A 26,396-nucleotide genomic window follows, 5' to 3' on the forward strand; every position below is an offset into this window, starting at 1 on the left:
ACATCCAAGAAGACTTACCGGTTAAAAGACTTGTAATGGGGGAAATCAGCTTTGGGACTATATGACAGTAAGTCAATGGTGAACTGACTTTTGTCCTCAGGGCTGATACCCATTGCACGTTCCCAGGGGGAGATGTAAGTTTTAAATACAGTGATTTTTTTGCCTCCTGACTTTCCATCTATAAACAGAAGGTAAAACACTCAAGTTAGATGCCACTTATTCTAAATACATTGCCTTTCTGTATTTTGCTGTTGAAGTTGAGACACCAGCTTTGTTTCCAGATTCTGTAATTCCTAGATCAAATCTGAGATTTTAGGGTTAGATTTCTCTTAAAAAAGACTGTCATACACCACTTCCATCCTTATCCATCACAGCAGGCGTACCCCAGTCTAAGAGCCACTCATTCAGGAATTTGCATTAGAGCATATATTTGAAAGCTAATTTTTCATTGTTCTCTTTAGTTGCTCAAATAGAAACCTCTTACCCCGAGAACCAATGCTCTTATCCCATCATCTCTCTCACTACGTCAGGGGAAGCTTTATACAAGACAAAATGCTATCTAATTTAATAATTTACTTCTCTCTTCCCTGTCTGATTTTAGCAGACATAATCCCTCCACATAAACATCATCATCATCATCATCAGATGGTACAAAGTCCTGACTGTAAACTCCAAAACTAAGCTCAAACTTTGAAGTTTGCTCTAACTGACTAAAAAACTTGAACCATCGTATTTCATGGTCTTGGCAACCACAACTATCTTTACTAACGTCTTCCTCAACAGTCCATTCTTGAATGTCCAAAATTACCATCTCCCTTGCCTCAGTAGTTTTATAAATTGGCATTTTCTTTGTGCTTACACAAACAGACATTCAAGTTCTTCCCCTCCTGAGCCAGGATGCCAGAGACAAGTCTGGCTCAAACACCTCAGAATGGCTAAAAGCTGTTTGAAAATATGATGGTGTATCTCTCTGGAAGTTAAAATCCTGTCAATGGCAGAGCTGCACTTTGCTGTTAAGTCAGATACTTGATGGCCAGAAATTTTAGGTTAGTTTCTGGCTGCTCCATTAAGCAAATGAGCTCAGACAAGGGTTTTCTGTGTGCTTTTTTTTTTTGGGGGGGGGGGGTATAAAAACACGTTGCTAATAAGAGCACCGGTTATATATTGTTACATAGCATGCTTTTAAGATTCTCATCCTTCAGAAACCTTAAAACGCCTAAGCAATCATTTCCACTTAACTTGATTGGGGCAGATGGGAATAATAGGTTAATGGAGTTAGACATCCTGGTGCTTTCATGGTGCTAGAGTTTGTGTAGAAAACATAAATCCTTATGAAGTAAGTGGCAAAGAATGAACTCTTCTCTGAAACTATCACACCTTCTTTCTTTTTGCTTATTTTCTTCAAACCTTGCCAAATCCTGGGCTTTCCTGGTTTCAGGGAATTGCAGACATGTACATGAATCTCATTTTCATTATAACACTAAAACCCACTACCCTCCATTTCTGTGTGGAGGACCTAAATTAAGTGGTTTAAAAGTAAATTGATTGCTAGGGTTGAAAAATAAAAGCAGTAAAAGCTATGGCATGATGTTAATCCTCTTTCCTGCATGCAGAAATAGGATAACAGTGGAGAAAATCTCCTATAAGAAGACAAGAGAGTCTACACAAATTTCTTTTTCACAGGGATTCCCAGAAATGTAAAAGCTGATTTTGATATAAAATGCACATTCTTCCAGAATGTAAATGAAAAGCCTTGGATTTTACAAGTCACTCACTTGGTCACTTAAAACAGCAGTTTCTGATTTGCAAGGAAATTTGCTTTTTGTTGTGAAATCCCATAGGGACTGTTAAAATACCCATTTGACCTGATGATTCTCATACAAAGGCTTTGGTTCTAGAGGTTTCCGGCCAAATTGACAACAGATAAAATTAAGCAAAGACTAATTAAATTAAAACTGCTTTTACTCATAAAGATATTGCTTCAGTAGACTCATGGTGATTATTAGATAACTTTTAGCAATATTGCTGTTCCTTTCTGAAGATTATCCAAATCTTCTTATTTACTAGTCCCTAAGGTTGGCATGAGCTCTGATAGCTTCAGCTATTTCTTGTTCTTGCAGAGAGATACTTGCCTTTGTCGGTACCATCGCCTCCTTCACCACCTCCAGCTGATTCCCCCGCACGATCCCCTTCACTGTCCCCTGGGCCCCCTTTGCTTCCAGGCCGAGGAGGAACACCGGGATACTGCTGCTTACTGGAGCCGTGCTGCCCAGCTGTCACTCCTCCTACCATCCGCCCGTGGGCATAGCCATGAGCATCTTCCCCATAATGCCCTCCTGGTGGGATGAACTTCTGAAAGTGATCCTGGGGCAGGAGAATAGAGCATAGGAATCCCTGTTACAGGACATGGTCCATTCACATTTGCAGGGCTGGGTACCAGAACGTGAACTCCTGACACCCCGTTACCCAACCAGTTTTGTGTCTCAGTTACAAATGCAGTGGCAGATCTTTGTGTGAGTTATTCTCTATATGCAGTATAGGAGCAGTTGCAGAACAGCAGCAAGGGCAATGGGAGCACACCTTTTAGTGGACACCTCACAGTGCTTTTAGATGATCAGGGTGAGAAGAGAGGGATCTGTGTATTGTCCCCAGCAGCGATCAGTATGAAACACAGGAGAAAAGGAAATACACCTTTTGCCGTAGCAGGTAAAGGTCCAGGCAGAGTTATATTGGCTAAGCTGTGGGAAAGCAAGCTGGAAAAGAAATAGGAAGTGTTTTCATGCCAAGGTTAAGATAGCCCAGCAAAGTCAGCTCGATTACAATGTGGGAGCTGTGTTACAGGGCATCAGAACAGGCTACCTCTGACAACATAGAAGCCTGTATGTCTGTTTGCCATATATATATGAACGTCTGCATGGGGAGGGGTATTTACACATTGAGAAAGACTGAAGACAGAGCAGCCTGGGAAAACAGGCAAGACTTCTGGCAGACAGGGAGAGGAAAATGACAAAAAGAAAGGTTTTTTTGTAGCAATATGTCCATTAATGAACTAAATCTAACTAGCAACAAGGTAAGAAAGCAAGCTATATCCAACAGTAAAATCAGGTTGGTCTTATTGCCCAGGGCATCCACTCTCCCCATTCCAGGCTAGAAGGCACAATCCTTGCAGTACTTAGTGAAAAATCAAACAGGCTGTGCAGGATTTATAGATCCTGTGGTGCTAGCACAAGGTCCTGTCTTTGCACACAGCAACTCTAATAAATATTAGTGTGGAACGGAAACTGGTATAATATGTTTGGAAAAATGTTTTATGTATTGTCATACGTGAGATCAAAGCTTGAATCCTATCAGATACAAAAAATACCTCCTCTGTGTTACAGCCCATACAGCTCTTAATACAAATAACTTAGTTATGTATCACATATGGTCTTTCCTGTTGGACTAGGGGATTGGATGTAGATCCGCAAAGATCTAACAAACGCAGCTGAAGTCAGTGAATCTGTGGTTCCTCATGCTGCAGTTCTGCTTGTATAAATTAATCTCAGGCAGTCAATGGAAGACAAGAATGCTAACCTCAGGGCTGGCTCTCAAAGGGTTAAGGCTTTCTCAGGGCTCTTACACCTAGTACAGTTTAGCAAAAAGAAGCTTTCCAGGCTGTAAACAGGCTTCCAAGGCCAGCTGTTCGGTCAGCTAAAAATAGACGAGAAGTGAAAACCCCATAAGGCTCAAGGCAGAATTATCTAACCCTCTGTTCCCTGTGTCTCCAGCAACAGTGTCCAGGGTTTCACAGCAGGTCACCAGGCTGCAACCCAGGCAGGCAGCCAGCAGCAGGCTGAAGTGGCAGAGCTGGTGCCCCCAGGGCCTTCAGGGACTGTCTGTCCTTCTCCTAGCTGCAGGGAATTCCCTTTTTAGGAACAGAGGGGATAATGTTTCCCTGAATGTCAGGAAGCACTGAGAAGGAGAGGGTTGTGAGCATTAAGCTGTACGCAGGGGCTAGCCCGGCAATCTGTTCAGTTATGCGTTGGAGTTATGTAGCTGTAAAAAGGCAAACTGAAAAAAGGGTTTTTTTGAGGGCAAGGGGTCAGAATGAGGTTATTCTCAAAACGTTAATATATATGCAAGATGTATGCTTCTGTTGATTTGCTCAGTAATTTCAAAACAGGATTTGCATCTGTTTTCCTCCAAGTTTCACCCATGCTGTGAGCCCTTCCTCAGAATTAAATGCTTATTTCTCTTTTCCTCTGCTAACTTACATGCGCTGTCCTGGAAAAAAAAAGGTCATAGCATAACATGAGCTACAGTGAAAAGGGCTGCTTTGATTTTGTGCACAGCAGTATTTGGTGTGACAAGGAAGGGGCATCATTGTCATCTGGTGTTATTTTAAATTGCACTATTATCACTAAGCCAGCGTGAAGTTTCTCTGAAACACAAGGTCTGCCTCAGGAAAGCCACACCTGAATCTTATTTAGGTGCAAATTAAATTAATTTGATTGGTCTCAGGCTAGTTCACGATTCTTCATGACCTGCTGGGAAAACATCCTATGTTCAGCAGACATCTCCATCCAGAGAGTAAAGACTTATTTTCTATGTAATGCCCCGGTCTACTCACCTGCTAAAATAAAAATATGATTTTCTTTGGTTTTGGCCACCACAATAGATTGTTTTAGCTCAAATTAATAGTCAAATCTTCTTTTTCTATAAGAGGAGGTAAAGGCAAATTCATCTTTTTGAAATCTTGAACCTCTGTGGATTCAAACGAGCTCATTCCAAGAGAGCAGAGCTCAGGAACCACAGCCTCAAGCAGGAGTCTCGATGTAGCCAAAGCTGAGCAGGTGCAGCTTTGTCTCTGGTACTTAGAGCATGCCTCTGGTCATGATGTTCAGAGTGAAATACTGCTTACACTTGAGGGGATGTCTTGGGCCATTGCTAACAGGATGTGGAGCTTTTATGTGTATGCATATTCACATCACAAAACCGACCTTAAGTTTGATTGACCCTGTTAGTGGAAGGCCCAGGAGAGAAGCCCAGGAGTGTCAGTTGAGAATGCTGATAACCTTCTCCTCTTGGCTCTGGGGGCAGATCACAACAGTCCCTCCATGGCAGGGTCTGTGCTGTCTGTGCATAGCTGGAGCTAGTGGATGTTATCAGTCCCTGGGTATCCCTAAATCCATTCTATCAGGAGAACAATTGTGTCAAGTTCATGTGATGTGTAGTCCCCTGGGTTGGCTAAACAGATTGGGCTCATGGTTTTGAAGTCCTCAGTGCTAGCAAGAGCCTGATCCTGCAGGCTGAGTGCCTAGGTGGATGAACTCTGAATTCTCTAGAGCTACTGCAAGTATCTCATGAAAAATAGATAATGAAAGATGATCCAACTAATGGAGCTGAGATCTCCAAGTATCTCAAGGCTCTAACGTCACTGCAAGCAGTCCCCAGGAGGAGACACTGCGTGCTTCCCGTCACCTCCTTGCTGTGCCCTAAAGAGAATGATTGAGGCCACCAAATGTGTTTCTATTTCCACCTCACTGATAAAGGGCTTCCCAAAGGTTTGATGCCTATGTGGTTACCAACACTTCTGAAGTTACTGTGACTGCATCCTCTCAGTGGCAGCCACTCAAAAGCTCCTTAATAGTGGGATGGGAGATTTAAAATTCAGATACTTCAGAATCTTGTGGACTGCCTGCTGTTTTTATCTAAGTCTGTGCCTTGTTCCTTAATTCAGAGTTGCATAGACTTAAGCCTATGGTTCACTTAAAAAAAATTATGAAAATAAAAAGTAACCTCAGCTGTTAAAGTATTTTAAGCTAAATTTTTTAAACATACTCCCCCAAGAGTCACAGTTCATTGCGTTGAGCTCCTGCTTTCTATTTCCAGGTCTAGTTCTGACTAGCTGTTTAATCTTAGGCAAATTATTTTATACCTCTCTGTCTGAATTTACCCATTTAAGTAATGGGAATTTTTTATCCAATACCACCCAAAAATATTGATATTTTATTTGTATATTTTATTTCATCCTTGCTGCATTTTCTTTGTTTAGGAAAGAAGCTGAGTTTCAGAATTTTGGTCCAAAATTTTCCCACAGTGCTCCAACAAACTGCAGTGGAAAATAAAAGGCTCTTCCTCTCTGTCATGCTGTTGTTTCCACACCAGTCACTTCTTGAGTAAGAAGGCATCAGACTGCACATTTACTCTTACACAGCTCTGGATGTCGTTGGGACCTCTAGGTTTTCTGCACCACTCCAACTCCAGCACAGCAAGACTCATTTTGTTAGAAAAGTTACATCTCAATGGCTCGCTCCACTTAGGTCATAACCTGAGACTCTCATATCTCAGCTTGTGGTTATCCTATAACGTTTGTTCAAGAGGTTTAATATTCCCTGCAGAACAGACTTCCTAGAAAGAATGCTTTTCCTAACATTTTTCCTTTAACCCTGCCTCCAGTATCTTGATTGGCATTCTTCTAAGAACATTAAGGGGCAGACAGAGCCATCAGTGCACACTTGTGCATTAAACCAAGCAGCTGCATGGTAATATCTCTGTGCCTCCATCCTTACACTTCCCTTCACACACTGTATCGTGTGTGGCTCCTTAACGTCTTAAGATCTCTGAGGCAGGTTGTTTGTGTACTTCTGTCTGTCAACACTTTTGGCACTGTAACATAACCACTTCCATTTTCCTCCTGCCACCTCTGCTTACTCCTCTGAGTAAGGAATGCAGGGTAATTCCTGCCATTATCCAGAACGGTAATCCACCTCTTTAACCCTTTTTCACTTCTTATGTTGTGTTTCACAGTTGGTGGCTTAGCTTATCTGAAGAGACCTCCTGACCTGAAATCCAGCAGAAATTACTTGCTGAAACATGTTCAGCTTGTTTTCATACAAGCATTGCCAAGACGTGAAAACTGCATCTATTTTAACTTGTGGATGACTCTGAGAAAGTATCAAGATGGAATTTTTTGTTTGTGGGTCTGGTTTTTTTTGAAGTACTACTACTGATAAATGTCTACTCAGATACTGGTTATTCCACCTTCCAAATGGTTTTAATTTAGATCTGGTAGGTAAAGCAGAAAGAGAGGAAAAAAAAAAAAAGAGGCAAATCATCTTTCTATAAACTGTCTCCTGCATGTAACCTAAATCAGGCCACAGGTTTTGACTAGCAGAAAGACCTCACTGGAAAAAAAAACCCAGCATAACAGCAATACCTAACAAGCATAACTATGGTTTTGGGACTCTGCCAGGCAGTTTCCACTTGATGATAGCAGCAAGGTCTTCCACAGAGGTTCCCAAAGCAGAGGTGGTACCTTGAGATGAGTTAGGGCAATCATGAGTGGGATTGTAAGGCTAAAAGAAAGTTTCATGTGATCTTGATGTCTTTGAGACCACACAAATTTAACATTATGGAGTGGAGAAAAGGTCTGTGAACTGCTGATCTAATTGCTGAACTGTGAAGTGGGATTTAGGTGACGTGGAGAGAAGATCGAGACCCTCTCTGGTTTTGTGTGATTCATTCATCTACCCATGGTTCAGTTTCACCTTTAAAACAAAAATGTAGTAATTTCCTTCATGCTATAGTTGGTCAGATGCTGCAGTAATAGAGCACATAGCACGATAGGATTTCATCATGGTCTTTACTCAGTAATAAATTACATCTTGCAGCTCCACAGTGAGGTTGATAATGTCCTCTGAGACATGGAGAGAACCACAGTTCCTGAGACAGGGTGGCACAGCCTGGCGTGAGAAGAAATCGTACTGATTTACTAGACAGTGCTCAGTAGAGCTCTGCTTCTCCAGCTCAGCACCAAGAAGGGAGCGTGTCACATGAACTCTCCCTTTTTAGCAGCATGTCAGTGTGCTAATAGCGTCAAACTCATCAGTCCCCCAAAACATGCCCTTGTTCTATATATTTGCAAGAGACAGGGGTCACAGTATTGAAAATAGCTATACAGTAGGTAGTGTGTTTCATTTTGCTCATGTTGGGAACGGTCAGTCCTTTTGACTGCGGGTTTAGGTACCGTTTGCCTTTAACTGGCTGAGTGTGGATACAGTAATGACAGACAGAGCGGCAGGTTCTCACATCTGCATGCAGCTCTCTGAGGTTCACACACACAATGTATATGTGTTCTCTGCTAAAATTAGGGTGAGTGATCTGATTATCCAGTGTGGTTGTTTGGGTGGAGAAGGAGGAGGAGAGAAGCAGGAGGGATGGATTGATGACTCGAGACTGCTGAGATCTTCTCCCATGTGTGGAGGGCTTATTGGCTACCGCACAAGCTATTCTGGGATCCCTTATATGGTCTGGATTTATTTTTAATAACCTTTCTCTTTGTGTGCTTTCATATTATATTACCTTGCCGTTAAACTTTTTTTTTTGGGGGGAAAGAAACAATCTGTACTCCATCCCAGACCTTTCTTGCCCCTCTTTGCTAAGTGTGTCTTGAGAATATTCCAAGACGGTTAAAAAATCTATTATATAAAAGCAGAAAACACACCACCAGCTTTAAATCCCTTCACTGTCCCACAGCCTTAAAGGCACAAGGACTTCTTTGGGATAGGGAGCAAAGGACATGAAAATTAACTGGAGGGGGGGAGTAACTGGAAGTAGCAGTAGGAATTCTTTACTCTGCCATTATCTTCCTCCCATGGTTCTCTTTTGTTTAAACCTTTGAGCAGATCTAGGAGCAAGAAAGGAAGGAAACAGAAAGCTAATCAGATATTGCAATTAAAAGGGCTTTCTGATGAAAGTAATTTGGTGCTAAGGTCAGGCACTATCCTGATGGTTTGGAAGAAAAGAGCAAGGCCACCAATCTGTTGCCTTTACCTGCCCAAGAGCAACCAGCCCTCCGAGACGATGGCTCAGTTGCAGCGACCACTTAGCTTTTCTTCTCACTGCTCTGACTGCCAGCAAAGGTGTTAATTCATGCTGGCTGTGGTGATGGGAATAGTAATCCATGGAGGCAGTGGATGCAGGCTGGCAGAGTCCTTGCACAGGGCAGCCAGCAAATGGCAACAAATCCTGGTCCCAGTCAAGGGCTGTGGGGCAGACCAAAGTCTTCCTGCACTGACCAATGGAGATTTCTTACCTGTACAATGAATGTGGAGAAAATGTAGCCCAAAAAATGAATGATGGAGGGTTTTAAAGCAGAGTACCAACTGCTATTTAGAGGCCATACCATTGTTCTCATAGAGCAAAGCCATGAAGAACCCCAGGTCTTGTTAGGGTCTTCTCTGATCACCAAATACGTTTCTCCACAGCACAGTATCTTACCATCCTCCTCAAAAAGCAAGGGAGCAGGGGTGTTCTCACAGCATAGAGGGGGAGATTGACTACAAAAAGGGTATGGAGTGAATGTCAGATGCAGATGAATAAACAAAGTAGGAAAAACAGCTAACAAAAAAGAAGCAACCATCATCAGCCTTTGTAATGTCAATCTTGGCAGGACTCCTTGTGCGTGTCCAGTTTTGAGTCAGTTTGTCACAAATAATTCACTTTGTATTTCTCAGATTAGATAGTTTTAAGTGACACCCTCAAATTTTTCAAAGTTTGGACTTCAGCCTTTTTTATTCCCTCACCTTATTATTGTCTCACTCCTCACTGCAGCAGATTCTGATATATGAACTTGGCCCTCATATGTTTTAGGAGCTCTGAGATTGCTAAATATTTACAAAACCAGCTTGCATTTCTCTAGGATTTTCATCTGAAGAGTCTGAAGTTCAACACACCATTCCTTCTCACATCCTTTCTGGGAGATAGCTCATTGAAGAGATGAACTACCTTAGGCACAAAGAGATGAAGAAACTGCCCGAAGTCCAACAACACTGGATATGCGTGTATATCTCTGGTCTGTCATCCCTGGTCTGTTATCTGACCTACTGTTGTAATTTTAATGACTTCTTTTTTCAGGCATCTTTCCACAACCTGCTTCCCAGATTGTCATTTGACAATTTGCTCCTTTTGAAAACATCAGCAGGCTAAAAAATGCATGGTTTTGTTTGGAAGAACATTTTCTTCAGCTTGATTTTTATTATTTTGGTTGAGTTTCCTTGGAATGGCAATTAGATGCCATAAAGGGATAAAATGACATCAAATAAATTTTAAAGAACGTCAGAAGAGGAGATGCTGCATCAAAATGCATATGAACATGAACCGTTTACTATTTGTTTTACTGAACTGCTGACAATCATGTGGAAGCATAGTTTCTCTTGTAAAAGTTTAAGTACCTCCAGAAGACGTTACACCCAGAAACCAACTGTAGATAGGTGTTCAAAGATTAAATAACAGTACTAACTCATGGGAAAAGGAAAAAAAAAAAAAAAAGAATGTCTGAATTCATACACCATATCTGAGAGGAAAATACTTTAGAAGAAAACGAGCATAGCTCCTAGTAAATAAACTGAAGGTACTGCAGTGTCAGGCTGGAGGATTCTGTCTGAATTTTCATTTATGGAACTTATTGCAGAAATGAGCAGAGGACTCTCCCCAGAAGGAAGCATAGAAGTGTATCCTAGGCTAAAATTAGAACTGCACCTACTGGAGCTGAAGTCAGACCTGGATGGATCATTTCCGTCTTGCAAAGAGGAAATAGAATGGGTACAAACCAATTAGTCCTGCCCTGTGCAGGTCTGAACACCTGCCAAACATGCAGTCCTCCCTTGTCACTCAGTGCTGGATTTTCTCATGCTTCTGCATGGGTCATACCAAGTATTTGCTAAAGGAAATTAATGGTGTTGCCAAGATGAGATAAAACTTTTGTGTTTATATGATTCTGGCTTTTTCCTGCACTTTTTTGGCAGTTGATGCAGCCCCCTCTAGCCCATGCACATACAGACAAAGGAGAGCTTGGGCACACTCCACTCCTGTTTCCCCTGGGTGTATAGAGCAGCTTTTTAGTTTTAATCTCCAACCTACCACAGAATTGTCGGCGAAGGCATCAGGGTTATTCTCATAAATGAACTTCTCCACCCTCAGCTGACGTAGTTTGAACATCTTGGATCCTTTGTTAGTGAGGAGAGAAAGCTCTTCTAGCATCACATCTCTGGGGATGCTGATCTTCTTCCCCAAGTTCAGCTTGGATACCTCTTGTGGCATGACTACAAAACACATGAAATGGGATGCTTTACAAGTGCTCTGGTCCAAGTTCTTGTCCATTGCTTCCCAGCATCAGTAGTGACTTCAAACCAGCCAAATTCTCTTCTAAATTAAATTTTTATGAAATAAGCTATGCACCAAATTTTGAAATAGATGATGCTTTGGATACGGATGAGTGGAACTCACTCTGAATTGCAATGAAGGCAAAACTGCACAGGGAAGGGTGGAACTAGATGCATATGTCCCACATCTGAAGCACCTCAGTCCGTGCAGGATTCTGCAGTACTGCCTCACAATGCACCTACACTTGCCTCCCCTCCTCTGGAATGAGATGTGTCAGTCAGCTCCATGAATTAGGCTGACATGGAATAAATAAAGACACCTCTAGCATGCTTTGGTTTAAACACTATCCTGAAACCATGGCAATATTCAGTGTTACTACATCTTTTGTTTGTTTTAAGCAGATTTTTTTAAAGAGAAAAATATTTGAAGTTCTCCTCAAGTCTTAATACTCTGGTTACTCGATAAGTCCTTTTCCATTTAATTTGCTACAACCAATTCTCCATCAAAGCAATGGATTCGAATGTTTTTAGTGTAAAAATCTTGCAGGAATACAATTAAAGCTCTTTATGCAGAAACAAGCAACTTTTCCTAGGCTTTCTTATTTCTGTATTAAGCAAGGTTAAGACCACTTATCCACCTCTACATCTCATTTACAACAGAGAATGAATCTCCATCCTTATACTGGTATAAAATTGATATAAACCCATTCATTTTATTAGAAATTTATTTTATTACTCTGTGATGATTTTTTTTTTTTTGAGGAAGCCATTTTCATATAGCACTATTTCATAGCACAGGAGGAAAGGGCCTTTAAGTGAAAATTTTGGTTTTACTTACTTGTTTACTTAAACAGAGGATTAGAGATGAACAGAAAAATGTATACCTTTACCCTAGCAAAGAGGTTTCTACAGCCCTCTTTGGGGACTGAAGAAAGGGACAGCACTGAATTATGATTTTTCAAAACCTCTAAAAACCTTCCCCATGCTGTCAAAAGTAAAAAGAAGATAAGGATATTACAGTTAATTAAAAGGCACCCTACCCAATACACAGGTATTCTGTAAAAAGAAAAGTGTTCCAGGTTATATTCTTCCTGATATATTACCCTCTCCACAAGACTTAGACTTTTTCAACTAATGAGTGCTGGATTCAAGGGCATTCTTTCACATAGAGGAAAAGCAATTCAGAGGCAAAGGTTATGAGAGAGAAAAAACCATAAAATATAACTAGGCACTGCAATATTGTTACCTGTAAAAGATCATGTTCTCTTGCCATTCACATTGCTATGCATCCAAATGAATGCTGCAGGAGAACATGAGTTTACCAAATGTGATCTAGATCAACATTTGGCCTGAGCATGTGTGCAACACTTTTGAACAGTAAATTAGAAGATGTGATGTGGTTGAAGCCTGAGCTTTATTAATATTTGTGGCTCTGCCTCCTGGTACATTCGCTGCGTGTCTTGCTCTGGGAGTTCAGTCAGACAGGGTGTGAAATCTTAAAGGCTGAAATTCAGGTTGAAATCCAAACAATTCTCACATGTGCGGTTTTGCATATCTTACCTTCGTGTGTCAGCTTCCCAGTGAGCTTAGTGGACTTTTTCCTTTTAACAGGAGCAGGAGTCCCTGCAAGGGGCATTCCCACAAAGGGTTCTTTGCTCTAAACACACAATGAAATGGAGAATGAAACACTGGAAAGGTATTTCTTGCCTCCCTTTCAGTTGCCATCTACAATTAAGAGACACATTTCACACACAGGTTCTTTTCCATCCCTTCCACATGAAGGGGCTAGTAAATGGTATCATCCCCAACAGCATACCATCAGCAGGCTATTGTGGTGTTCTCTGGAAACTTAGCATTATGACACAAAATATGTCAGCAGATCAGAGCAGAAGCATTGCCAAGGTGCCATATAACATTGTCATCCAAAACAGGCATTTTAATTGCAACGTGGCAGTCTCGCAGCACCCCCGTCTGCCATGGTGGTACTCTGTTATCACCTTGTGCTCTATCATAACATACTACAATACCATGCGGTTATCAGTAGGTGGAAATATATATTTTTGTATAAAGACTTTGGGTCTCTCTGTGAGTTATTTTGGGAGGATTTTGAATAATATGCAAGTTTGGGCTGGATATTTAGATAGTCCAATTAGAATCAGAATACATATTCAGAAAGCTACTAGACTGCAAGTTCTGAAAAAAGAAACAAAAAACCAAATCAAAACCCCAAGTAATTCTGTCTTTTATGACTGCTACTGTTTTGTTACAGAAAGGCTGGGGGGAAAAGGCACAGGAAAACTTGGTAAAGGAAAATTTGTTTGCCCAAGTTGTTTGAAGCCACTTGCTCTTGTATCTTACATATTGATCTTATCACATATCATTTTGGGGGGGAGGAGGGGAAGAGGCAGATTTCTTCTGGTACACTGTTCCCCATCTCTAAAGCAATTGCGCTTCAGGCAGCTTCTCAGAGTTCTTCCTGGGCGTTATCACACATAATGCAAGTAGGGCAAATGTCTTGCCTTCACTTCAGCACTGTCCATACCCAAACAACAGCATACAGAGGAACAGATCCTCACCTAACACAATACAATACAAATAAAAATGAGCAAAGACCTGTTGGCTTCAGCAAATGCAGACAATAACTATCTCTGTTCCTCTGCCTGTTTGCACTGTAGTTGCTTAAAATTTCAGAACTGAAGACATTGAAATATGAGTTATATTCTAAAACCAGCAGGCAAACAGCTGGCTCTAGGAGTCTGTACACTGACCTTGTGGTGATCAAGACATTTTTGTCTCCTATGTATTTTGCAGTTTCATCATTGCTCCTTTTGCAACATGATTTTCATGTGGTGAGATGGTGATAACTGCTAAAAGAAGCCCAGCCACAGCAAACCAGCTCCAATAACGTTGGCAGATACACTTTTCTTGGATTCGTTTTTCTTTCAGGTTTCCAAGCTTTTCTTTTTTACCAAGATGCTGCCTAAGCAGTTCACATCATAAAAGAGCCCATCCTGGTCTATTCCCAAAGCAAGCGTGAGCAGGTGCAGCCATAAAGCACGCGCTGCACATTCTCCTCGAGCAGCCAGACATCTGCTTGGCTATATAAAAGAAGTAGGCCCTGTTTGACAGGAAAGGGGCAATGCTGCCAGCAGGAGACGGGTGGGAGGTTATGGCTTGTCTGATGGGTCATAAGACTGGCCAAACAGAGAGAAATCATCTGAGTGCCCCAAATGTGGGCTCCCTGGTGCAAGGCAGAAAGGGCTGGCCCCGGTGAGGAACCGTGCTAATCTAGCACACCCATTCTCAGGGACCAGTGAGGGCAAGTCCGACCCATTCCACTGTCCTCCTTTACAAACCCATCAGGACTGGGGAGTGGAAAACCTGCTGTATACAGTTGGTCTAGCATAAGGAATGGGGCAGCAGTCTCTCACTGTGGACAGGGTCCAGAGCTACTCTGGGGTTACAGCTCTTTCGGCCACCCCACCATGAGGAGGCTGCTGGAGCCTCAGTCCCCATCCTCCCCACTATCCCGTACGTAAAGCCAGGGCCCCAATTATCCTTTTCTCCTCTGAGCTCTGTCCCTTGATGCAATTCCTCTATCTTCTCCTGCATCAGTCTTTGCAGCAGTCATCTCCTTGTTTCTGCTGCACACCAAACCGGTCTTTACCCTCTCCAGTTCCTGCTCAATACTATTTGGCTGCCCAGTCAACTCACCTGAGGCTTGCAGTGCCAGGCTCAGACCAGCTCACGCACCTGCCCCACAGCTCGGCAGTGGGCTACTTCTTCCCAGCCTGTCTCTGGGTGCTGCTGGGAGGCTTGTCCAGCAGCCCCGCTCACCCAGGGTGCCTGGGCGCAGGCAAGCTCTGCCCAGCACAAAGTGCTGATGCGAAGTGCTGTGAATTTGACTCCTGAAGGCTGCTCATGCAGGCATCCTGCAGTTATTAATAGCCAACAGCCCAGAGGGCAGAGTCTCAGATAGCACCGCTGCCAGCCTTAAGGAAAGGGGAAAGGAAAAGGTTGCTCCTCAGGCCTCCTGCCATTGCTGCCTCAGTTCCCAGAAAGACCAGGGTCTCCATAGGTGTCTCACTTCTTCCTCCTCCCTGTTCAAATCAACATGGTGTTCCTCCTCCTCCTCCTATTTAATTTTAATGCAATTCATAAAGCCTTCTCACTATCCTGTTTGTCAGTAATGCCTCAAAATCTTTCTTGGGGATTGTTCCTTCTGCCCCCTCTTCACTCCATCATTCAGCCCAGTGTCGTCTAGGCTCTCATACATAATTACTAAAATGCCAGGCATTCAAATAATACATCAGAAAACAGAGAAGAAAAATATGCATGAAGCAAGAAGTAGTAGGAAAGCCGCAAAGTCTAGAAAGCTATTTACAGACTTCTAGGAAGTAGCTATGTAATGTGTATGGGAAACCCAGCAGAATCAAATAGTAAGGAAACTAATTTCCTGATTCATGACAGAAATAAGGTTGCAATTGCCTGCATTTGGTGCAGCTGTGCACATGCAAATAACTGCCCTTCTTTAGCTCCTGGTTATTATGAGGTGACTCTCTGTGTTTTTCCCCCATACTCAGTTGCGTTCTGGTTGTAGGATGAAGGGAACGTATCTCTTTTTACTAGATTACTCAAAAATGCACATACCTTTCAGCTTCTGTGTAAAGCAGAAATCGCACAGAAAGTACTGTCTTCCTATTTCACATTGGATCAAAATCAAGCTGTCCACTGAATAAACCTAGAGCCTAGAGGAGGGGAAAAAAAACCCCAACAAGCCACAGCTGTGATTGTAGTAGAAAATCATCCACACATAGAACTGCAAGGAAGTTGATATAAAGGAATATCAAGACACAGTAATTTTCCCTTTTTGCTATTTTGCGGGTTTTTTTGCCTGCACCAAATCTGTGTAAACCTTCCCAGTGTGATAAAGTGGATTGAAAGCACAAAGCGTTAACCCCCAGTGCTGTTTGGAAGATCCTGTGTAGGAGCACTGTAATGTACCCGTAGGCAATACTCAGCCTTTATACCCTGCTCGGGGTCAGGGCATGTATGGCAATCTCCTGACCTAAAGTTTCCCAGTCTCCTCTTGCTTGCATCCATATAACCACTGTGTATACCTCACATTGTGCCTATAGTACAGCTCTTCTCCCTCATTCCTAACTTCTGTAGCACCACACTGTAAGCTTTCATCTACCCAAAATAGTGCTGATCTTCACTCAGCCCAGCATACACACCAGCATGATCCGTGGGGGCTGGACAGCCCAGACCCAACCTCTACACTCCCAGGCCGGTGATCTAGGAGTAACTCCCTGGAGCTGTGCCAGTGTAAAAGAGGTGTAGGGGATAGCACAATTGATGTGTAAACACACACTGCCTGCTCTGGGTACCATCACAGGGCTTCCCACCTGGTGAAGGCATTTACATCTGCACAAAGCTGGAGGGTGTCAAATGCCACTGCCACAACTGACCGCCTGTCCCCACTTCACACCCACTCTGCACAAGTGCAGGTGGCCACAGAGGAGCAGGTGTCTTGGTGATGGCCAAGCCCTGCCCACTGCAGGTTGTACAAAGAGGAGTAGCTTTTTACCACATCACTGATTCCTCTTGGGTGGGTTTAGCACCACACTGGGCAAGAGTGCCCATTGTCTGCTGCAGAGTCCAGTCATGCTCTTTGAGTTGCCGCTCTCCTTGTCAAGTTCCCTGCATTCTAAAGCCTATTTATCAAGGGCACTTTTGCCTGTCACAAGGCGATGGGAAGGGGGGCAGGGGGACTTAGTGAGAACAGACACAATGTGCTGCTATATAGCCTATACTCAGCAGCCCTTTGTCTCTCCATTTCTAAAGGCATGAGGTGCAGTTGTCTCTTAAAATTAAGGTTTCTAGCTCCATTTTTTTTAATCATCCAAGAAATTATTGTGATTTATATTATGGGGTGGGAAGCTGAGAAATGCAGCTACCACTATATGGTACCTTCTTGCAGTCACTAGAGTGATGCTAAACTCTGCTTCCTCTCTACTTGCTTCCAGCAGCTGTTTTCAGACCAATTTATAGCTGCTGTATTATTTCTTCAATCATCTCCTGTGCCTTCTTGAGCACAAATTACACCTTAGGGGAACAGTTCGTGCCAGATGGATATCATGTTGAAACCTGATGGATTTTGATGCATGGTGTAGCTCCACAAGATGATGTAGCAGGGAAGTACGTGGTTGCTCTTCCCTGCCAGAACATGGCCTGCTGCTTCCCTGCTCCCTCTTGCCCCCCGGTAGCTGCAGGGAGAGAGGCGCTGAGCAGGCTGGGAGAGAGGAGAGTACCCATGGCTGCTAATTAGAGGTGAGCAGGAAACGGATGTGAGCCCTGTTATAAAACTCAAGAGAGACTAGGGAAAAGCAGTAGCAAGGAGGTGAAGAGAAGGCATGTCCAGCATGGTGTGTGAGGATCTCAATCAGCGTATGCACAAGCATGCCCAGCAATTAGGACCAGGAACAAGGAACAGACAGCAGTGCAGGGTCAGCCAATACCAGCACACAGGACTGCCCTGCGGATCCCCAGCCCAAAGGGCAAGAGGCAAGCAGGGTTAGGAGCAAGGCCCAGGACCGTGAAGTCCAGCTTCAAGGACTGATGGGAACCATGGTCTGATGGGAACAAAGCATTTGTACACCAAGACAAAGTCTCATGCAGGATGGTGAGAATCTGGAAACGAGATGGATTGGGCAATCATATGAAGGAAAGTAAGCTAGGAGTAGAGAGTACAGGGCAAGATCTTTATCCAAGGCTCAGAAATAGTATCTGGAAGCAGAAATTATTAGATGGAGAGATTCCTTTAGTTCCTAGATGCTGGTGGGTAGTATTAGGGTTCCTAGACCAATTATTGGACTCCTCAGAAATTCCAGTAGCAAAATCCAAGGTTTAGACCAGCCTCTTGTCCAGGCTTTTCAGTGCTGTTGTGCCTGTGGCTGTCATCAGGCTCAAATTCTGAAGAGACCTTGGCCACCCTCACTTTGAAAGATGATCCATAGCCCTCACACAGTGCTATGTAAAGTCCTGTTTTGTCCTTGCAACCCTGATCCTCCAGAAGTTATTTTCATCTGCATGTGCATATATACACACACTGGGGGAGACACAGGACCTAAGAGTGCAGCTGGAGTGTGCTGCACAGAGCCTGAGCCTGGAACCCAGAAGGAATGTAAGAGAGGGTTTATCCTGGCAGTATGGCACCAGGATTTATAGTGTGATTTGGATAAAGCAGTCTTATGCACTTATGCACCAAGGCACATCTTTAACTGAGATTCTCACCTCCTACTCTACCTTCATATAAAATCATGTCTCCATTTGCAGTTACCAGGCTGAGCACCAAATCCTGCTACTTTCTCCTCTCTATGCACAGTTTCTTCTGAGAGATAGAAACATCTAGTTCACTAGTCTAGAAATGGCAGTGGTGGGTCTAGCAGAGACTTTACTTGTGCCCTGCAGTGGTGCCAGGGTCAGCAGATCAGTGAAGTTTTCAGCTGGGAATAGTCCCAATCTGGTCTCTCTGCCACAAGTAATACGATGAACACAGCACAGATAAGTTATGTAGGGCTCTTACTGTTATCTTACCCACTCAGGCTACTCAGTGCTCAAGGTTTTAAATCATTACAAGCTTACTTGATGAGCTGTTTTAGTTTTGTTTTGGGGGGAGGATTTACCTGGAGCGTGGTGATGTGTGGTGGCTAAATTCAATCTTTGTTTGAGTACATGGAGTTTCCACTTAGGTCAGCGGGGTAGTACATGTGCTGCCTGTAGGACATTTCAGCACTTCAGGGAGGAGTTTTTAATCATACAGGCAACTGTCTGTATGTCACTGTGACCACCTCCCTCTTTCCAAATATACCCTTTGCTTAACCAGCCTTAGGAACAGCCTGCACAAAGCTTTGCTTTCTGTGTCTTGTATCTTCAAAATTAAGTTTTGCACTGAATTCTTGTGCATCTAATTTCAAATAGTCTTAACATCAAATTGTTGATGTCTGCTAAATCATTTCAAGAGCAGCAGATGAGATCTGCCTTGTTACAGAGTGCTAGATGGACAAAAGCAGTAGCTAAGCCAGGCATCGTCAGCAGGGCTGTCTCCTGAGCACATTTTGATCATGTGGAAGCCTGCAAACAGTGTCACCCTGGCAAATAGCCTTCACCATTTTAATTTTCAAAAGTTAGTGAATTAAACCTTGGGCCTGCTTACCTTTTTCCTTGGAACCCAGGACTGATCTGTGCTGAAAGTATTCATCAGCAGTGGATTTCAATACAATTCAATCTGTTCTGAAAAAAAGTTGCAAAACTCTTGATTTGGCACTTTTTTTCCTAAATACATCATATATAATATTTGTTATTTTAAAATATTTCATACATGCTTAATGTCTTCCACTTCTACATGACATCAGGAAGCCTTGTCAGTAGTTTGTAGCACCGCAACAAACTGTTAATGCCAGGCTTCCTCCTGCCACCAAGTGGGCTTAATGCACGATGAGATCTAGGACTGGGACAGAAATATGTAGGATTTGATCAGAGCGCTGGAGTGCGTGTTGAAATATCTGGCATGCCGACGGTGTGTTACTTGCTGAGCAGCCTGTTTGCCTGTGTGCCCCATGTGCTACCACCCAGGAATCCCCTCCACGCTGCTGCAAGCTTCTCGCTGCCAAAACTCCCTGGTATGAAGCTGGCCTTCTCCTCTGGTATCTGGGACTGAGCAACACCGTATGTGAACGCCAAAAGAGGATAGATTAGGAAGAAAGGATTTCCTAAGATTTTAAACCCTCCAGACTCGACGGCGCATCAGGAGAATGCCAAAACCCAGGTAACTCAGAGAAGAACAGTGGCAGCATCTAGTGGCCGTTGAAGCTATAGGTCTGTCCTGCCTGGCAACACCCTTACTCTTCCTACATGCCACATACTAGCCCTGCGGTGCTCTTTGCTGTACCCTTTCTTCTTCCACCGAGTGTGATTTTCTGGGGATAGATATCCCCACTAGACACCTTACTATTTTCTGGTTTCAAAATGCTCACTGAAGTCCAAGTTCATCCCTAGCCTGCCGCATAGCTGTTCAGTAATCCTTTGGCTCTGCTTCGGGCCAGTAACCTCGGGACTGGCTTCTGCTCCACCTTTGAGAGTCTGTTTGTCTGGCTCCTTCTGACATGATCTGCTGTTAGAAGAAATGACTCTCACTTGAGAAGGCTGTAGAGGTTAACAGGGAATTTAATCAGAGCCCTGGACGCAGGAACTGTCCTGCAATGTGTCAAACCATCTGGAGTAGCTCGTAATCCTACTATGTCAGCTTTATTAAGCAAAACAAGATGCAATCCTAATCTGCAGCCTGTGCATCTGTAGATTTACTTCTTTGGGAGCTGTGCTTCTGGCTGGACAGAAGCTCAGGTTTGGTATCAGCAAATATCATGGCCCCTTTCTGCGTTTCCTGTCCACAAATCAATCAGAAATATGCTGGATAGTCCCAAGACCCACCTCCAGATCACTGCATAAGGGACCCCTCCTTTTACTTAATCTGAAAAACATCCACGAAGTGATACCTGGACAAGTGTCCAGAGTCTGTAGTTCAGTCCTACAGCTGACGCCAGTGTCTCGGGCAGTGCTCAGGAATTGCTGTCTGAGTTACATGTATCTGAGAAAGGCAACCTCATAACACGATGTTAACAGAGACCAGTGAACCCCTCAGGAGCCAGAAATGGAGTGGACTTGAACATTAATTGAGTTGGGCTTGGAGCCTGAGAATACAATGGGCTATACTTGATTTTCTGACTGATTTGGTTTTCTGATCTCTTGGTTAATATTGTTCAATGTGAGTTTATATCTGCATTTACCAAAGCTGACAAACTTCCCTTGATACCAGATTTACAAGCAGAGGGTAGGGTTTAGGTTAGAGTAGGCTGAGGGGCAGAGGTGTGGCAGGTCATCTGGGCCTGGGTCATGAAGAAATTTCTTTACCCTGCGGGCGAGTGTTTTATAGCCCATAGTACCAACGTTTTGGATCTCAGATATGTTCTGGCCTGCATAGGGCTTTTTTAGTGTATAGGGGTTTAAAGTGCAACTTAGGTGTTTTCATTGCTGAGGCATCCTATCCTTTTTTGGACTCCTCATAATCTCTTGGCCTTAGTAGTTTGTTGGTAGTGCTAACTGCAGGTGCTGTACTCATAGCAGTTACTTCTCAGTTCCAAGCAAAGAAGGTGACAAAATGCCACATGTAAAGTGCAAATCACAAGTTTATTCTTCTGCCCAAACAAATAGAAAGTGACCATAAATTGGGGAAAAAAAAAAAAAAAAAGACAAAACAGAAAGGAAAAACAGTATTTCCGTAAAGAAAGATGCCAACTCTGTTCTCTTTCGGTGGTCACATCTTCCACCAGACAGAGCACTGCTGCTGGGCTCCCATTCTCAGAGCACTGACGAGTCTCCTCTAGGAAGAGGGTCTGGTAGGGGATGCTGGATATTATAGCAGAAAGGGAGCATATTCTTTCTGAGGGACAATCCTCGCTTGCGCTGTGCTCATGGCTGGTGACCAGTGACTCCTCATCACACCAGTCTCTTCTGAGCTTCTTCCTCTCGACTGCTGCAGGATCTTGAGGGAAATCTCTGGCAAGTGTTCCCATATATTCAGAGGGAAAGGACTGATACTTCTGAAGCAAAGATAAACCCCCAGAATTGTCATACCTGCAGTGTGTAACCTGCAGCGTGCTAGAGAGGAGGGATGATAGGCAGTTTTAAATCAGAGCTCATGCAGACATCTTCAAGTGCTTAACAAGGGGACACTGGGGTTTGGCCTACCACTGCAGCTTATAACTTAGCAGGTGGGAGCTAAAACTTGTCAAACAACTGTTTATGTCTGTGCTTGTTCAACAGCTGAGGAATCAGAAATTTGGAGAGGCTCAAGACAAGCTTATATGGTTCAAAAGTATTCCTTGTAACCTCACCGGTGACCTTTCTAACAGGCCAGCCACAATATTTTCATGAGGAGACACCAGCAGAGCTACTTGAAGCCAGTAGTAGCGCAGGTTTCTTCCTTATAGCTTAGCAGATGCATTTCAGTATTACTTCTCATCTCATGCTACTTGCAGCTACAGGCCTTATTTGGGATACTCCACAAGTACTGTAGGCCTCATCTGCAACACCCTCTGCTTCTGCAGATCAAGTCCTGTGTCAGCATAGGATCCAGAAAAGATTGGGAGGGGCTGAGATCCATCACACTAGTTTGGCTTTCCTTCTAAACATGGCTTTGAACCAAGGATGTTAGAAGTGAAATGCAGGATCCCCAGGCTCCTGGTTTTTTTTACCTTGCTCTGATGTTTAATATTCATTCTCCAATCAGACCTAACTTCTTTTATCTTCTGCCCACTACATTACCAGAAATGATGGGCCAAATATAGTTATTCCACTTATGTGGGTCCTGACATGTAACATTCAACAGTGTTTGGCCATCAGTCCTTTGGCTTGCATCAGTGTCTCCCAGAAACTGGGAATGGGACCACTGAAATACTAACCACATGCAATCTTCCTTACATTCTAAGGCCAGACTTCTCTTTTTTTCCAGGGGCAAAATAAATTTCCAAAGACACTCAGGTCCTGAGAGCACTTAACTTTAGGGGCCTGAGGATCAGGCTTGCTGAGGTTGTTTTTCACTGCAGAATTATTTTGAGCACCTTTTCTCTGGTCCACACAACCCCTCTCTACACCTGAGTTCAGTGATGCTTTCAACCCGGGCTAGCTTGTCTAAGGCTAGTGGCTAAAACCACTAGCCTGTGACAGACAGCACCCCATAAGGAGGCTAGAGATGAGGCTTTTGGAGCACTGTTAGTCTCTTAGTTCCTTTCCACAGCTTTCCTAGAAAAATAGAGGACGACTCCTTCCATGTTTGAGAAGAAACACAGAGATTCAGCTTGCTGTAGCACACAGGATTTTTTTCCAGAAACACTGACAATGCAGGACAAGATGAGTGAGAAAGCAATCATCCAAGTTAGGTTTTGTAGCATGGCCCTCTCGTCTTCGTAGGAGAGCACGCAAAATCTGCAGGAGCTCACAGAGAAGCACCTTAGAGCCTCCATGAAAAAGTAGAGCCCCAAGCTTTTGTGAAAAGAACCCCACATCATAGGTTCCAGCTGTGCAGAGGAAGGTTGGCTTGTGCTTAGTGTGAAACCACACCAGCTGCACTGCTCACAGACTTGGCATCAGCCCCATTTGCACTCCTCTTTTTATCCCCAGAACCTACAGTTTTGTACATCCAAAGTTTGTGCTCAGTCCAGTCAGAGACCAGCTTCTACTTGAAGGACAGGATCAAATCTAATGAGATGGAGACATATCTCAAGCAGGGTTGAGACCCTCATCCTGCTGCCAGTACTCATTCCCAAGGGTCTAGCAAAAGGCTGGGCAAACTGCCCAGGAAGAGGTGGCAAGCCCCTTCCCAGCAGCTGGGTTTGGGAGCCACTGCTCCAGGAGCAATGCTTTCTTGCTGTACTTGTGGGATCATGCTGTAAAAGTGGCTGCTGCAAAAGGGGGAGCACAGATGGAAAGCAGATGGCAGGGGTGTGTGCAAGCAAGCACAGATGACATCCACACACACATGCACAGTCCCTACTAATACCCTGAACCCTTCCTTGAGAAAGGGAATGCTTCCTTCCTCTATGCCTTTAGCGTAGGGATTAAGTGTGGGGCTAGCCTGGGACACTCAAGGAGTAACCAGTCCTCTTTCCCCAGCATCGCCAGCAAACTGAGCTCTGGGACTCTCAGAGCATTTCAGTTCTTACCAAACACAGACCCCAAGGATACTTAAATAATTTAGTATGTAATTCTACTTGTGACTTTCTGTTTCCCTGTCCTCTACTTCCATACCGAGGGTCTGTAAAGGGCTCCATTTTCCAGCAATTCACAGTCTTCAGCAAGTTTTATGTCATGACCCATTTCCAATCTAGCAACAGATCTGTCCTAAACTAAACCAAACGATGATTTGCAAATGCATGTTCAATCCTGCTTCCTTTTAAAGCAGACTGTACCTTCTGCCATGCAATCCTCCTTTGTACTTACAGCACCTGTATCCTGTTCCAGTGGGACTAATGATGCAGGGCCTTCCTTTGTGTATCCCCAGAAATTGGTACTTCCTCCTGTGGTTCTTCCAGCTTGTGATAGCCCCACCAAATCCATTCAACACCTCTCTTTGGCAAACTGCCCCCAGACCTGATATAGCCATGTTTAGCACCAGCTAGGATGACTCTCCCTTTCCCCCCAGCCCTGGTGACTGCAGGAACGGGCACACGTGGCCACCCTCCCACACAGGACAGTCTGCCCATGCATGGATGTGCAAACACCCCTGCTCACTCTGCTCTTGCCTCCTTTCCCATGCCCTTCCAGAGGGTGGTCAGGGAGAAGTGTCCAAGGCAAAGACCCACTTGTACTGTCATTCCCTGCTGAGAGTTGCTGTGTGCATGCGTGTGCATGCGTGTGCATCTGTGCACACAGGTGTGTGCATGGACTGACAGGCTCAGAGAAAAGCAGTCTAGTGGGGAGCTAGGGCTTCTGTACTGTAATCCCATCTCTGACCCTTTCTTCCTGGAAAGCTTTTGCTCCACTTCATTCAGGGGTGACTCCCTTCATTCAGGGGTGACTCCAAAGCCCTTGGGAAAGGAGAACCACTATGTCCTACCTATCCTCATGTGAGACAACCCTTGTCATTCACCCCTTCCAGCAGCAGGGTTTTGCTGCTGTGTGCAAGTTCCCAGTCTCTGTGTACCCTCTCTCCACATTCTTCCTCCTGCTGTAGCCACAGTCAGTAAGCCTTGCCATGAAGTTGCCCATCTGAGACCAAGGGCAGGCTAGGGGAGAGGGTGGTGCAGAAGGGTAGTATTTTTTTTTTCTCTTTTCTTCATTTTGTGTCACTCATCCCAACGTACAGAGCTGACATGAAAGACAAAACGAGCGCTATCTCTGCGGGGCCACAGACAGGATGGGAGGGGTGCCTGCCTCAGTGGTGGCCAAAGCTTGGCCTCCACACGTTGGCCTGCATCCCCGTTCTCGCTGCTGAGAATTTGGGCCTGGCCACCTGAAACCGAGAGGTCGAGGTTGGGTTTGGGGAAGGCCCCTGGGCTGCCTGACCAGGCTCTGGGGAGCTCTGGTATGGCTTAGGGGACAGGCTGAGCTCCACCTGGAAGGGCGCTGGCGTAGCAGGGGCAGAAGAGGCCATTTCCGTTCTCCACACTGGCTCATCCAATGTGGTGGCTGAGCGGGGCACAAGCACAGTGGGTGCCAGGCTGCTTGAGGCTGGCATGGGAGCTGGAGTAGAGAAGCGACGAATCTCCTGGGTCTTGGCTGTTTTCACAGGGACCTGCTTGGCTGCTGTGAAGGATGAGCCAGGTTGCTGCGGGGCTGGCTGACCAGGAGACTGCTGAATGCTGGGGCTTGGAGGATCCTCAAAACAGAACATGGCTGACTTTAATTGATACGGCTGGTGGCGCATTAAATCAATGACCTTGATCCCCGATTTCTGGCCAGGTGCCTTTTTCACTTTGCTCTCTGCTTTGCTAGCCTGAGATTTGCTGGCTGCCAGGGGATAGAAAGGGGAATGCATTGGGTTGTAAGCTATTGGAGGGGGAGCCCGGATGTTGGGTGAATATTTCCAGGAAGAGGGTAGAGAAGGGGAAGGAGAGGGGGTCCTGGGCTTGGACTCCAGTTTCCGTGTTGTCTCCACCACAAACTTGTCCATGCGGCTCTGGCGTTTGGCAAAGAGCTCTGCCCCCTTGCCTTTAAGCTGAGGCATGTCCTGGGCCCCGTTTACCAGTCCAGCATCTTGCTGCTGAGGCTTAGGAGCCACTGGAGGTGGGGTCTTGAACTTGCGGCCAGAGGACTGCATGAAGTTGCAGGCCTCAGCACCCAAGCTGAGGAAGTCCTCCTCAGGCCCAGACTCGAAGCCTGCCCCAGGGTGGTCACCTTTTGGCTTCTCATCCAGGTTCTGCACCAGAGACAGGAGCTCAGGGTTGGGTGAATTCTTCTTCTTCTCCTCAATCTTACTGAACATGGGTTTCTTGTTGCCTCGCCGGCGAGCCTCCTGCAGGATGCCTGTGCGGGGAGCTGGCACAGCAATCCTCTGCTCCCTGGAGGTTAAGGGCTCTGAAGGAGGTCGTGGTGTTGCTGGTGAGATGGCAGGAGAAGGCTGCTTTGGCAGGGGAGAACTGCTTATCACGTGCTGTGATGGTGCTGGACTAATATACAGAGAAGAAGAGGCTG

At 44.6% G+C, this 26,396-nt stretch overlaps 2 protein-coding genes across 3 annotated transcripts in view; both read right to left on the reverse strand.

Annotated features, from left to right (window-relative positions):
- MYOZ1 (myozenin 1) overlaps positions 1-15,022 on the reverse strand; it is a 16,057-nt gene extending 1,035 nt beyond the window's left edge. The window contains exons 1-6 of one of the 2 annotated variants that reach the window (XM_010152744.1): positions 14,859-14,966; positions 13,486-13,490; positions 12,705-12,801; positions 10,903-11,084; positions 2,133-2,364; positions 19-178 (exon numbers count right to left, since the gene is read on the reverse strand). In XM_010152744.1, coding sequence (XP_010151046.1) covers positions 19-178; positions 2,133-2,364; positions 10,903-11,084; positions 12,705-12,780 — 650 coding nt within the window. In that variant the 5' untranslated portion in view covers positions 12,781-12,801; positions 13,486-13,490; positions 14,859-14,966. Of the gene's footprint in view, positions 1-18; positions 179-2,132; positions 2,365-10,902; positions 11,085-12,704; positions 12,802-13,485; positions 13,491-14,858 lie in introns of both variants that reach the window. The other variant, XM_010152745.1, reaches the window with a different exon arrangement.
- Positions 15,023-25,137: 10,115 nt separating this feature from the next.
- Positions 25,138-26,396, reverse strand: part of SYNPO2L (synaptopodin 2-like) — a 21,862-nt gene continuing 20,603 nt past the window's right edge. Inside the window, exon 4 of the mRNA XM_010152747.1 lies at positions 25,138-26,396. This exon is cut by the window's right edge and continues 1,071 nt beyond it. Within this exon, the coding sequence (XP_010151049.1) occupies positions 25,138-26,396 (1,259 nt within the window).

This window comes from Eurypyga helias, unplaced genomic scaffold, assembly GCF_000690775.1.
Source record: "Eurypyga helias isolate BGI_N326 unplaced genomic scaffold, ASM69077v1 scaffold22635, whole genome shotgun sequence".
Classification (NCBI taxonomy): domain Eukaryota; kingdom Metazoa; phylum Chordata; class Aves; order Eurypygiformes; family Eurypygidae; genus Eurypyga; species Eurypyga helias.